Genomic DNA, 14,668 nt, shown 5'->3' with positions numbered 1-14,668 from the left:
TATATGTGGCATGCACTCTACCCACTCAACCACCTGTGCACCATGTCCTCAGATTCTTTAGGCACACATCATGTTTTCTATCTATAGCAAGAAATATGCTGTAGAGCATTCACTAAATGACTTTATCACACTTTTCATTACTTAAACTTACTATTTCATGCACCATAGAAAACGGGCTGATATGGACTAAATCAGCAGTGGCTATGAGAAGGCTTTCTCTTCTCTTTAAGGAATAGTGACACCATTTTAGTTAAATAGACTTGTTTGCTTTCTTGCCAAGAGTTACATGAGAACACTATAAAGCTGGAACTGGAGCCAGCAGTCTTAGCTTAGCATAAAGACTGATTTAAAATGTACCTTTCAGCTCACTAATTAACACGTTATATCTTGTTTATTGAATCAGTACAAAAACTGAAGCGTAAAAATGATTATCTGCAGTTTTTGGGGCTGCAGTATTTCTTGGCTGGGTCTCTGCTCCTTTCCTGGCAACTGTTACCACCCAAGAAGATAGTCCAGCACATAGCACTTCCCTTCAAGTGCTAATTAAACAAAGTATGTGTTAATTTGTGAACTTTAGAGGTGCTGCAAAGTGGATTTCATTAATGTGGCAAGAACAATCGCATTAGCCGAATATCAAACAAATCTTCTAAAGATTGATCTATGAAACCTTTATTTCAAATATGTATGTGTATATATATGTAGTATATGTAATTGGTATGTATCATGTTGGCGATTGTGTAGGGGTAGCAGTGTGTTTAAAATCAGGTGTTTACTTTGGTTTGGCAAACTGCCATTTAAGTTTCATTAATAATGAAGAGAAATGCAGGTGGGTAGAGTCTGTTTTTTTAGAGGCAACATTAATCTTTCACTGAAGGACACATTGAGATGCAAGTAGTCCCTTAACAGCCCCTGGATCTAACAATCAATACTGCCCACGTGATATTGGAGCAAGCAAGAGTGACATCGGTGCCGCCAAGAAGCATTACTTCCTGCCTTTACAGCATCTCATTTAGGCAAAGTCACTGCCTGTCACAATTTGCCATTAAATCCACCTCAATTACCTGACTTGGCAGCAGTGAGCACATTTTAAATTCTTGTTTGTTATTCAGCCGTCGCTTCGCGATCACACAAAGATCACAGGAGTCCCAGATCTGCTTTATGTTAGAGTCTTACTTTTTATCATTTAATGAACAAGTTGTGAATACACTACTTATTCAGCCACCAGAGAGGGATACATCAAACCTATGAATCAGTCATTCATAGATATAATAGGATGCTGTAAGGGAACATTTTTCTAAATACAAAAAGAAAGAGGCAGACTATATTTGAACTCACAGCTGTTACCAAAACTGCCTCTGAAACAGTGAGTTATCACAACTTTCTGAGCCAGGACCTCACAATACTGAGGCTCATCATCAATACACGCAGGTGGAGACACTGAGTGTAGTTTTGAGTCAGCTTGAAGGGAGGCAGAGAGGGGAGAGAAAGTGGAGTTGGCAAACAGAAGATCTCTTAAATCCCAGCTGAAGAGGCACAATGCAACCGAAACAAGCAGGCTTACTGAGACAGAGCTAAAGTGAAGATAATTACAGAGCGGCATCTCCAAAGATCTGTCCAATCTGCAGAGAACTGAGAAAGATCTAGAGGATAAAGTCCATTGAGAAGGCTGCTGGACAATACACAGCAAGAGGGGCATTGTTGAGTGAATAATGTGTAAAATAGCAACAGGAACAGGTGACATTTATGAAGCTTATTCTCTGCAACGGGGAGAACAAAACTCTCAGCACACCAGTCTGCACAGGCTGCAGAGAGGCTCGAGGCGGTCACAAACAGCAGAAGGAGCTGGAGTGAGAAGAGAAAGATTAATACTGTGGTGTACATTCTGAAAGATGACAGAAGGATGGAGACAGTGTGCTTTCAGAGAAGAGTTGACAGTCAGACTGTCTTCATCTCCAATTTTCATTTCTTATCAAACTGTCACAGTTGCTGTTAAACAAAATTTGGTAGCATGAGTTAGCTAAATAAATTACTACATTTTCTGTATGATCTACCCCACCTACACTATGAAAACCAGTTTTTCGACTCACCTACCAAGGTAGATTATTTAATTTGGCAACATGTCATATGACCGACTTGTTCATTAGGGGGTTGAGATTGTCACATGATTTAAATGACTTTTTTTTTTAAATCTCCATAAAAGAACTCCCACATGTGAGGTTTTATTACTTTGTGATAAAAAATTTAAGAGTCAACTCAAATTATATAACCTAAATCCTCTGTTCTTAGACCCTCAGATCAGATAAGGAAAAACCACAAAATACCCTTTAACAGGGAAAAAATTAGGAAAAAGAAATGTAAACCTATAAAAATGTTAAGCCTTTTTGTGATTTAGTGCTTTAAGAAGAAATAAGCCCCTGTGCCCTGAAGTGTAGCATAAACAGGAACGTCTGATATTTGTAGGATTATTTGCAGCATCTGTTAACTGCAGGTAGAGAGCATGCTGGGTGGTTTAGAGTAGGCCGAGAGTGAGACTGGACTGCCAATGAGTCCACAGTCCCTTTACTTCCTTGTTCACTCCCCTTTTCCCTTTTACACTAGCAGAATTTATGAGGCCATTACGAGTGTGCATGCAGTGTCAACGGTGCCCAGCTAATATCTTTATCTAGCGCGGGGGGCCTGTCAGACGACACACACACCGCCCAGGAGACAAATTGCCCCACCAGCTCTCAGTTCAGCCACACAACATGTATACACTTCAGATATTCAACATGCCTCAGCGTTTCAAACACATTAGCTGGCTTCTTTTAGGGTGGCCAGCAACATAGATAATTAATTCAGCCCAAACCTTCCCTTATTATGAAATAATCTGTTCATTAAGGGAAGAAACTGAATCCTGGTCAGGTGCCCAAAGGATTAAAAATGAATGCTGTACTGTACATGCTAACTAGGGCTGGTTATTGGTTCATAATCTAGTTTATAAATTATTTGATCAGCTATTTCCTGATTGAAATTGAGATTTTGACAATTTTAGACAGAATTCAACATTTGAGAACTTTTACTACTTTTGTTAAATAAAACCAGAATGAGAGTTTGCAGCCATGGCTTTGGCTCTGTGAGGCTGAACTTGAACTGACACCATGTTAGTGTAATTTACTGTGACAACGCTAACATTCTGAGGTTTAGCAGTATAATGTTTACCATGTTCACCATCTTAGTTTATCATGTTAGCATGCTAATATGTGCTAGGCTGATGGGAAAGATATTAATGTTGCAGCTATTTAATTATAAAACAGAGTATTGCAGAAAATGAGAGAAAGTTAATACAATTCATCCTGCAGAGAACATGAATATGTTCATATCCAAATTTCATCGAAATCCATCCAATAGTTGTGGAGCCATTTACTTTGAATGTCAACTTAATGGTGGAGTTGGAAGAAAAGTCAAGCGATCACTAATGTTATTAGGATTCATCTTGTGGGAACTATAGATATCTTATTTATCTATATTTTGTGTTAATCCATCCAGTTGTTGTTGAGACCACATAATAGTTGGAAGCCATGCTGTTACTGTGGCTAAAAATAGGTTTTTGTAGAAAACATGTTAATACTTTACATCTCAAAAGAAGGTACAGGCAGAGGTATTATTTTGCTATCTGTTCCAAAATTGTCTTTGTCTTAGTATTGTATTGAATATATTTAAATGATACCCAACCCCAATGGTAACAATATGATGTTAATAGATAGCAAAGGTGTTACATTACAACAAAAATTCAACTGTACCATATTGAACCACGGCCAAATGCTCATCAGAGAATCCACAGGGCCTTCTGTCCCTCTTTCTCTCATCCATCTGCTGCTGTGGTGGCTGCAGCAGGCATACCATCAGCTCACTGGCACCAGTCTGGTTTACATGTGGCTGTTTGACACATCACAGCAGGACTGGCATTATGGCCTGGTGGCAAGAGGGGCTCAATAGCTGTGGCAGCATTAGCTCTTATTACACACACCAACTCATTACAGCTCACCGTGGGGTGATGCTGACAGAGGAACCCAGGCCTCCATCTGAAGCACATAATCTCACAGTGTGGAAGTGGCGATACACACCAGTGGAAGACACTATTCACTGATGGACCATTAAAGAAGCCTATAGACAAAGTAAGACAGTGCTCTCATTGAGGAGTGCGGGGTGTCGAGGCAATAATGTGTTTTAACTGTCGGCCTGGACACTGATTTTTTTATTACTCATTCTATTAAGTGACACCATTATTGTTTAATTAGAAAGAGTAGTTATAGCAGCAAACAGTACCAAAACAGTATCAGAAACACAGGGATGAAACAGACATCATACTGGCTGTCATTCTTTACTTTTGCTGTTAAAGTTTAATTTCCTTCTTGCTTTTCAGTTTATGTAATTTGGCATTTCAGTTAGGACTCTGTCCACAGATAATAAGTTAAACTCCTGCAGTGCTCGGCAGCTGAGATAAGCACACAGAAGAACAACTTGCATCCCTAAAGTAGAATCATGTCATGTTAAAAGCAAATGAAACCAACCTGCTGTCCACCTCAGGTGGTTCAGTGCAGAAGGTCAAATTAATTTGTTTTAAAATGAATGGATAAACCTGCTTACGTATTAGAAATGAAATGTAATAAGCTCTAATGAATGTTGGGTTTTCCACTCGTCTCTTTTTGGCTTTTGCTGGACCTCACAAAAAGCCCCCCTATTGTTTTATGAGTCCAATGAAAACTCATCTCCAAGTTGCATTACTACTTGTCTTAGCAGTTTTGTCTGTGATGTTTTAGTGTGTCTTTGTTTGGCCTGAATTGTGATTTCAAAAACTTTTTGCATGTCATCTGAGTCAAAATATATATATATATATATATATACATATTTGTGTGTGTATATATATATATATATATACACTGTATATAGTTTGGTCCAGACTGAAGTGCCTCAACCACTAAAAGATTTAATTGCCATTAAATTTGAAACATTCATGCTGCCCAGAGGATGAATAATATTGGCTTTGGTGATCCCCAACTTTTTGGACTTTTCCTATCTATTTGATATACTGGCACAATCTTTTATACACAAATTCATGGTTCCCAAAGGATGAATCATAATATTTTTTTAAATTCTCTGCGCAATTATTAGGACAAAATCTCAATTCTGTCCAGTTCTTTGCTTTATGCTGCTTTACCTGCAAATCTAATGACATTACCAGCCTCAGCTGCACTTTGTGTATAGTGATAATTGGCACATTTTAACATGCTAATATGCTGTAATAAGATGGTGAAAATTGTAAACATATACCTGCTCAGCGTCTGCTCATTTTGAACATTTTTAGCATATTGATGTTAACATTCAGCTTAAGCACACAATACCTCACGTGCAGCCTTGTAGAGCTGCTAGCATGGGGGTAGACTCTAAAATGTGTTTGATTACTTCCACACAAATCTTTATATAACTCATTGAGTGCATACGTGGCATATAAAGAGGCAAGTTACATAGCTGTCAGTAAAAACAACAAAAACAAGAACAACAACAAAAGGATTGACTGACAAAACAATCTCACCGCAAGGTCCTTTTAGTGGCTGTTCTGGTGCTTTCAATCAGTTCAAACAGACACAAATCAAACCAGTGTATCCTCAACTGTTCTGCTGGTAAAGAAAGAAGATGCTGAGATGTTGAGGAGTCAAGACACATCTGCAAACTGATGATCAGAAACATGCACAATGTTATAATTATGTGTACAGTGACATGAATAAGGTTTCACTGTACAATGTTCATGTCTGAATAAGATTAAAAACAGGATAAAAAAATGGAAAGACAGTTTACATGTAAACATACTCAGTATTTGACTATTTTCTCTACACTATCAAATATCTAGCATATTTAAATAGTTTGTCAGTGGCTTCAGTCACACTTTGCTTTGCTCATATTGTATCACCACGCAGGTCTTCCCTGGAATCTCCACCCAGTTTCTAAGACCCAGATGTGGTACGAGCTCAGACAACACGCTCAACTATAAGAGGTTTTTAATCCTCAGGGCAGTTTTATGATGCTGAGTCTCAATGACCCAACTGGGGACTGAACTCACAAACTGAGAGTGAGAATCAAACTCATAAATTGTCAATCCCGGTCAACCAGAGACCAGTGAGACCAGTGCAATTTTAGTGACAAAAATAGCTCTTTGTTTTGTAAAGGAGTGTTCCTTCAATTACAGACGTTGACATAAAAACAAGTGGAGGGTATAAGGGAAATACTACTGGCTCTATTAAGGATAATAGGTCATTAAGACTCAATCTGTAAAATCAAGCATATTGAGGCAACTACTACAGGAAAATAAGAACTAATACTGTGTTAAAGGCAGTTTTCTCACTCTCTTAAGTTGGTTTAAAATATGCATGAGTCCTAAAACCAATGCAAAAGTGTAATATTATATTTTGAAGATGAATAATGCATCTGTAAACTGAGATTTCCCAGCATTTAAGATGGGGTCTGCATCCTTATTAAATTCAGTTTTAAGGGGAACTGATGTGGTCCAAGATGCATACCGTGTTACAACAGCATTTCTCATGGCTTGGGACCTTTTTTGACTGTCACCCCCCTTTGCTCCCTCTTTAAATTCACTAGGTCACTGTTACAGTGCTAAAAGTACATTTATGTAATCTCTTCCCTCAGGGAGAGTGAAAAGTTGTTCAGCTGGGTGCAGATGAGATCATTTTTTATGGCTGAGGGAGTGTAGAGAGAAAAGCATTAAAAGCTTTTGGAAAAGCTGATTCTGATTCTCTGATTTTAAGCTACACATGAGAAGAGACAATGATAGTATGTCAACAAAAGAATAATCTCTCAGCTCAACTCATTTACTTTTAAGTCTCCAAAAAAAAAACCCAATCATTTTACTTTGAGCAGGAATTTCATGAAAATTAAGCTTAAATTAAAGCTGCAAGCAGCGGAGATCGGGCCCTCGCCACCCACGTACCGCCCCAAAACAGCAACAAGTGCGGTACGTGCATGTTGGTGCATGCCACAGTCGCAGGGCACACACAACGGGCATGTACACTTCTTGGCACCCGGGCTTTTATTGAACATTGTGTGATGGGGCTATGTGTCCAAGACACTTTTTGGTGCGTCTTGACGTGATGTACATGTGTGCTGAGTTTCGTTTGTCTATGGCTGTGTCTCAAATGGCGCACTTGCACACTTCAAGCACTATGTTTTAGGGCATAGTGCGTTCACACTGAAGAACAAGCGAAAACTCAGTGCTCTGAAAGTACCCGGATGGTGCACTTATAACGGACAAAAAATCCAGTGTGAGATGATGGACACTACTCACACTAAACGGACGCCATTTTGCCTACGTAGCGGAAGGGGAGGGACTTTTTGCCCAGTTTTCTGATTTCAATAATGGCGGCCAGCAGCGACATGCAAGCCCGTCACTTCCGCTAAGTGCAAAACGCCAGTGCTCCATTTCAGACAATACTTACCCACGACAGTGTGCACTACAGAGGTAAGTGCTCAGTGCGCACTCCGCACTACATTCTGGTGCACTCACGTAAGTGCTCCATTTGAGACACAGCCTATGTCAATCTGTGGCGAATTTTATTCATTTTTCAAGGGGGGCGCTACAGAGCCATGTTGCCACGCCCATTAATGCAAACCATTAAATATCACATTTTTCCGGGTCTGGCTTGCATGCAAACTTTGGTGAGTTTTGGGGCACGTTTAGGGGGTCAAAAAGGCTATCATCGTAACAGAAAAAAAAGAAGAATAATCCTTACAGATACAATAGGTCTTCGTGCTGGTCAGCGCTCGGGCCCTAATTATTTAAAAACTCACAAGGACAATAATTGTTGAGTTCATTGTGGTTTATACATTTTGTGGGCTTTCTTTTTAAAATGTACTTTTTACTACTTATTTCACACTTCATGGTCGGTACTTTTAAATTGATTGTTTTTCAGCTTGTCTGCACTCATTGACTGCATTTGAAATCAGTCACTAAAAAGTGTTTCTGCTACACTCCCCATCTTACTGCTGCTGCTTCTGTGACTAGCTTTTGAATTCGATCTGATGATCTTACCATGTCAGATATTTCATTTTGCTAGTAGAAGGGACAACCACTGCTGCCTCCTATGGTGATTCTTGTTTTTTGTTTCTTTGTTTTATCCAGTATGACTGCAATAAAAAGGGGGCAAACCAGCCCCACCCTCTCTGGACTAGGGTCCTGCAGTGCCATAAAGGACATAAGACATTATTAGAGAGGAACAAGTGTCAGACACCATCTTCAACCCATATAACCTTCCTCATAAAGGCTCCATTAGCTCCTGTGCTACAATGGCTTTATAGCTGCACAGTGAGAAATGTCATCAGTAAAATGACACCTACACTGTGTAGATGTGACAGTATGTTTCTGAAGAGTGCATACGGGTCTGCTGGTTAAACAGCTCATACTTTGAATAAATAAATAAAACTAAACCACTTACAGAAATCACACCATGTTAAATCTCAAGTGGTTTCCACATGCTGGAAGTCATTTGTTTTCTATTATGAGAACAGCAGGTTGCCATTTTGCTGAGCTATAGTCGGATTAAACTGCCACATCCACATGTAGCAATCATTTCTCAGTGCAGCTGGTCCCTGAGAGGAGGGTGGATCTGTCAGTGGGACACACCCTCCTTTCCCTTAAAAGTGATTAGACACATCAAAATGGTGAGTCAGCAAGTACAGTACAGGGTTGACTGTGGCTTCATTAATAATGGCTTTACTTAATTGTTAAGAGTATTCTGGCATGTGCTGCATTATATATGCATGTAAGGATATATTATTCCCCAGAAAATATATATATTCCCAGCATGATTAGTACTGTATCTGCATCGTCTTACCTCCATGGTAGCACATTTACCCAGGCAGCTAATACTCCTCGACAGTGCCAACAAACATACAATTTCTCAGACACACACACCTAACAGGGGACAGTGCTGAAGCTGTTTGAGTGTGTATTTCCCAATCTGCTTGGACTGGTCTTACTTGAAGCCACAGAAACAAAGAGGGGAAAAAACAGTGTTTAAGGTCACAGAGGGGTCAATGACACACCACACCAGGAAGAGAACCACCTCTTCATACACGAGCTGTACAAAACACAGAAAGTGCCAAACTACCTATTCTCCTGCCTGAGAAAGGAAACAAGTGAGCCAGAAACTGAGCCAAATATCTAATTAAGAGGGTAATGGGGTTGATCTGTTGTCTGATCTGCTGTCAAGTTGAAGTTCCAGCTCTTGTTATTCCAACTATCAACTCATCTGAATAGTTCCCCACTGTTTCCTAAACATCTCAGGTCTCACACGGTTCCTGTGGACCAGGACAGGGGGCAGAGGTCGGAGTCAGACAATTGGCTGTCTGTGTCATATGTACATCAACATAATCCACGGGTAGAAATATTGTTCTTTGTCATTTAAGATTACAAGTCTGGATTTGCTGTGATATGCAGGGGGGTTACATGGGTGACAGTGCAAGACTGAGACAAGTTAATTTATTTTCTGCAATTATGAATCACTCCCAGATTACAGTGCTCTATTAACCTGGCCTCACTAGCAGTATGGAAATACAGTATATCATTGAGGAAGACATGAGCTTTAAGTATGATGAATGTCTACCCGATAGCATTAATTATCCCACCAACATTAATGAGAAAAAAAGACTACACACTCGGATTACAGTGAGCATGTAAGAAAGCTTTCAAATAATTCAAACTGTATTCAAAATCCTTTCTTCCCTGAACTTAGAAACTGAAACTGTTATAGTGTGACTCACCAGCTCAAATATACTACGGAAGAGGATTAGGGCCACTGTGGGGGGGAAAAAAGTGATATCACCTTCACCTGCTGCTTTTTCCTGAAAGCCATGAGAGGATTTATAGATACATTTTTACATTTGTTAAACATGAGAAATTTGTTTGTGTTCTATATTCAAAACTATATCTAACAGTTTAGATAAATCACTGCAGTACACACAGCGTATTCAGAGATTTAGCTTTAACAAAAAGGCAAACAGTACCATCTAGTGGCTGTTGTTATATTACAACTTGGTGCTTGATAAAGTAGAGGCCTTACTTTGATGTATATTATTTGAGATGATAGTAAATATTTTAAAAGAGAATGAACAATTACACAATAAAAATAAATAAAGTCCAAATCACTCAAATTTCTGTTATTTTTATTACATTTGAAAACTACGGCGCTGAGATGTCTGGCTCTGCTTTTTGGATCTCTAAGAGGAATCACACTATGGTCGCAATATTTACTCACAATATGAACCAACAGCAGACATGTCAGATATTCCAAGGATCAGATAGAGTTCCTGTAGAAGGACAGCATGTCATCCAGATTCTCAGAAGCACCCGGAGGAGGGGGCTGCTGGGCCTGGCTGTGGTCTGTGGGCTGTGGGGGCGGCTGAGGTGGATACTGGGGGGGGTAATGGGGGGGATAGTGGGGTGGGTACTGGTTTGGGTACAGTGTGGGAAAGTGAGGGGATAGGTGAGGTGGGAATGTAAACTGAGGTGGAGGAGGAAATGGAGGATAAAATTGAGGAGGAGGATGCTGGGGGTTGACAGGAGGAGCAGAGACAGGAGATGAGGGTGACGGCTGTGAAGGTGTTGGAGGATTTTGTTGAGGTTGAGGAGGTGGAGGAGTAGATTTAGGTTCTGGACATGGTTCTCCTTTGCCCTCAGAGATTTCTGCTGGGCCTTTTGTCCATTTGAAGGACATTTTGGAATTTTTCTTCTGTTGCATCTCAGTCTTCTCTGATCTTGGTCTCTTCTCATTACCAAAATATGCAGAGGGAGGCGCAAACTCTGAATCTCGCTCTTCCCGACGCCGAGTTTTCCACTCACTAAACATAGACTCTGGGGGATAAAATAAAAAAGTGGTGTTAATAGAGTTAAATGTCAAATCAAGTACACATTTCTAATACACAACAGTAAGCCTGATCTTTGAAAACCAGAACCGAAAACAGGCATCGATCTCTTTGAGAGATGTTATTCCTTATTCTGAATCATCACACCTAAAGAGTAATGCCGCCAACAGTACATAGTGATCTGAATGAGATGGATATAATAGACAAATGTACAACATCAGGCAGATTTTTAATGAGGTAGTGCATCTGTCATTTATATAATTATTTACTCTACTCCAGTAGACTTTTACACCAGTCTTGGTTAAATGTCAGGAGAGTAACCATCCTTCTTGTGCAGGAAGTTATTTGGTTCCAACATACTTTCATTGTACTCATTATGTAAGAAGCTGAATTTAGCGTTTCAAATCGGGGCCTTAGCGGATCAGGTTTACCTTTGCCTCTGTCCCATTCTCTGACATGAGGAATTCCTGGTTTAGTGTCCTTCCTTTCCTGAATCTCCACTTCCACCTTCTTCAGTATACTGACTTCTGGACAGTCTTCGGGGGGAGGTGGGGGTCCGATTAAGTCACCTTCCTCCTCTCCATCTGTGAAAAACAGTTCACAAAAGTCACACAAGGGAATGTTGATGGGGCGATGTGTGAGATTCTGCTAGAATTTTAGTTTAGGTCATTCAAAAATTAACAAAATTATCTCCAGGATGTAAAGAAATAATGGTTTTGTCCTTCTGTCAATGATGTTCATGTATTGTTCTGCTGAGAGACCTTTCTGGTGATATGTTGCCCCTATTTGTTTAAATCAGGTGGCCAAATCTTACACACTGCACCTTTAAACTGTAATATACAATTTACACAAACAACTCAATTATAATTTTTATAATTTAAACTGAGGCAGATTCTAACCTTCATTCTCCTCCTCTTTCTGTTCTTCCTCACTGCCATTCAGGTTTGTCTTCATCTTTCTCTGCCTGACTTTGGCCAGCCGGGCCTGCAGGATGGCCTGCCTCTTTTCCTTCAGTCGTTCCCTCTTATTGCGCTGATCTGTTGTCTGAAGAGAAAAGCAAAAAGTGAGAGGGACATCAGATTAACAATTCACAAGCTGAGTTGCAGGCGATGTCATTAAAACATCAATCTTTGTTCTTAACTGGCCTGAAAACGTTCAAGTTCGTAGCAGTATTGTCTAGGCTGGGAACAGTTGTGTTACACAAAAATAAAAATGTATCACCGTATATATAGTTGCACATGACACAGCTAACAGAGTCTTAAGTCTGGAGTGGTGTGTGGATGAAATGCAATCATAGAAAGGCTGTTGTATCATGCAGTTGAACATTTCTGTGTTTTATAGCTGTGATTAGCAGCTCACCTGATCTCTGAGCATGTCCAGAGTATCTCTCTGCTTTCTACGCTGCTCTTCATCCTGAGCAAACGCATAGTAGCCTACACCGAGCTCCCGAGCCTCTGAGATGCACAAACAAATCAAATATTTGTTTTAGTTTTTACGGCACACAACAGATAACCCAAACCTCTCAAGTCCAAATGTGTGCAGAAAAGCATAGAGACCTTGCCCCCTGATATCCTCATAGTGGATTGGTCCAACAGGCTTCTTCATAGCTTCCTCTTCCTCCCTCTCCCACTCCTGCCTCTGCAGCTCTCGACGCATGTCTTCTGAGAGTAAAGTCTTCTCAGCCGAGGCTTTTCTACATGGCACAAGCAAATCCAAAAGAGTTGCAGTTCTCAGTATGACACCAAAATCCAGTCTCCAGTGTTAAGAACCCATCACCAACACCTTTAGTGTGTTCATATTTGTAGAATATTTACCCTTTTCCTTTAAAGTCTTGGTCCATTTTCTTAAAATCTGGGAGGTCTTTCTTCATGCATCTTCGAGATCGTCCCAAAGAGTCCACAAAGTCCACCCTACAGAGAAACAAAACAGCAATATAATGTCCATCACAGATCAAACTGATGACCTCAAATGTGCCACTCCACAATCCACAATGAAAAGATATTCAGTTCACTATCACACAAGACTAAAGAAACCAGAACATATTCACATTTAAGAAACTGGAAAAAGAGAATTATGCATCTTTTCTGACTCAAAATAAAAACTTGATTATCAAAATAGTTGCAGATTTGTCTTCTGTCGATCGATTAATCAACTAATCGCTGTGTTTTTCTGTTTTATATTTACAGAATTACAAAAAATAAGGAAAATATTTTATACACAGAGATACAACATTTATTTCCTTAATGAATATACATTTCAAGAACCGAACCCTTGATAATGAAGTGACCAAACCTTACCATTCCTCATCTGGGGTTTGAGGAGCGGGGACAGAAGATGAGCTGCTTCTTTCCTCATCCTCATCAACTCTTTCCATTTCCTTCTGTGCAACTGCTTCTCTCTTTTTGTCAATAATCTTCTGGGTGAAATCAACCAGGAACAGTCCCTCTGTCTCTTCATCTGATACATTAGAAGACAAGCTAAATACAATACACAGACAATTTGCCTTTAACACTAGACGCCAGGAGGGTATAATTGATCTATTACCAACCTGGAAAGTCTCCTTTTGTCATCTGCTCATAGAGTTTAGCTTTCTCCTCCAGCCTGCGTCTGTTACGAGAGAAAAAGGACGATTCAGAGGGTTCAATCACCACTGCGTACTGACACTGGGTCTCCTGTGTAATGTGCTGCTCAACTCACCTTGCTGTATCGATGCTCTTCTGCTCCTCAGACAGCTGTTCTGCATCTTTCTCCGCTCTTGCTGAAACACCAGCGTTTTGTTGGCTCCACACATTAGGTTTCTAAACAGGCACATGAAGACACCACGCCCGGATTACAAACCTACATCAGTCATTGAGCTACACAAGCAGGCAAAACAAACATGTCCCTAAAAATACATACTGCACCTTACCTTGACTTTGGGTTTGAGTCCAGCACCAGCAGTTTCTCGCCCAAGTTTCTCTTGTTTGAATTGCTCCTGCTTTCTGTACAGTTCAGCTTTAAGGTCCACTAGCTGGAAGAAATAAGGTAATTCCCGAAATATCAGTCAGAAAATTACATATAATCTTCTCTTTACCTACTAAACACTACTGTTACTTGTTGTATTTGCTAGTATTGGGTCTGATAGCAAGTAAGCTACCATTAGCTGCTTTTAGCGTTTATTAACGTCATAAGGCCATAGAGGATATCAATAAAATGCACATATATAGTTGCTAATGTACATAACTCACCGATGAAGCTGTCACATCAAATGGTTTCTTCTTTTTATCCATGTTTATTCTCTCTTTTCTCACTTAAAACCAACATAATAATCGACTACTGTGCGCCTGGCTTCTTCTTTGGTGTTTATCTAGTTGCCATTATGTTGCTTTACCGCCATCTAGCGGTCTCGCCTCCTCATCACCTAGCTCATTAATGGAAAACTACAGAAGCTGAACTGTAACATATTTGAAGAGAGACTCATTTGCAATGCAATGACTGAACTTTTGAGTGTTCAAATAATAAAAAAAAAACACTGTAGCAGTTAAAAAGGTAAATAAGTATGTGTTTCCGTTTGCTTATCCTGAAAGAAACAGCAGTGCGAAGCAAGGCGAAAATAATGTCTCTTCTCATTTAAGGCCAAATGTGCGCCAAAATATTTTTGGAGATGGTTTAATGGTAAGCTGAACCCTGATAGGCTGATCTCCTAGTTGCTTGCTTTTCCTCCCTGTTCTTCCCCGGTTCTAAGTACACGTCCTCTAAAACAGTGGATATACAAGAA

The 14,668-nt window shown here is 39.9% G+C and overlaps 1 protein-coding gene across 1 annotated transcript; it reads right to left on the bottom strand.

Annotated features, from left to right (window-relative positions):
* Positions 1 to 10,241: 10,241 nt before the first annotated feature.
* ccdc174 (coiled-coil domain containing 174) lies at positions 10,242 to 14,237 on the bottom strand. The gene is made up of 11 exons (XM_053316117.1): positions 14,139 to 14,237; positions 13,820 to 13,921; positions 13,609 to 13,709; positions 13,460 to 13,518; positions 13,209 to 13,368; positions 12,726 to 12,821; positions 12,468 to 12,604; positions 12,271 to 12,365; positions 11,811 to 11,955; positions 11,343 to 11,495; positions 10,242 to 10,900 (listed from the first exon to the last, which is right to left on the bottom strand). The coding sequence occupies exons 1-11, from the start codon at positions 14,178 to 14,180 to the stop codon at positions 10,344 to 10,346; spliced, it is 1,647 nt and encodes a 548-aa protein (XP_053172092.1). The 5' UTR covers positions 14,181 to 14,237; the 3' UTR covers positions 10,242 to 10,343.
* Between the last annotated feature and the right edge of the window lie 431 nt (positions 14,238 to 14,668).

The sequence above is a fragment of the Scomber japonicus genome, chromosome 3 (assembly GCF_027409825.1).
Source record: "Scomber japonicus isolate fScoJap1 chromosome 3, fScoJap1.pri, whole genome shotgun sequence".
NCBI lineage: Eukaryota > Metazoa > Chordata > Actinopteri > Scombriformes > Scombridae > Scomber > Scomber japonicus.
The sequence above is the reverse complement of the archived record's forward strand: the minus strand, read 5'-3'. Positions and strand labels throughout refer to the sequence as shown.

Excerpts from the sequence above, each read along its gene's own strand:
- ccdc174 (XM_053316117.1), bottom strand. The coding sequence starts at position 14,180 with ATGGATAAAAAGAAGAAACCATTTGATGTGACAGCTTCATCG. Across the intron at positions 12,822-13,208 it reads CAAACCCCAGATGAGGAATG|GGTGGACTTTGTGGACTCTT; the intron begins GTAAGGTTTGGT and ends GTTTCTCTGTAG. Across the intron at positions 11,496-11,810 it reads GAAAGAGGAGGAGAATGAAG|ATGGAGAGGAGGAAGGTGAC; the intron begins GTTAGAATCTGC and ends TGTTTTTCACAG.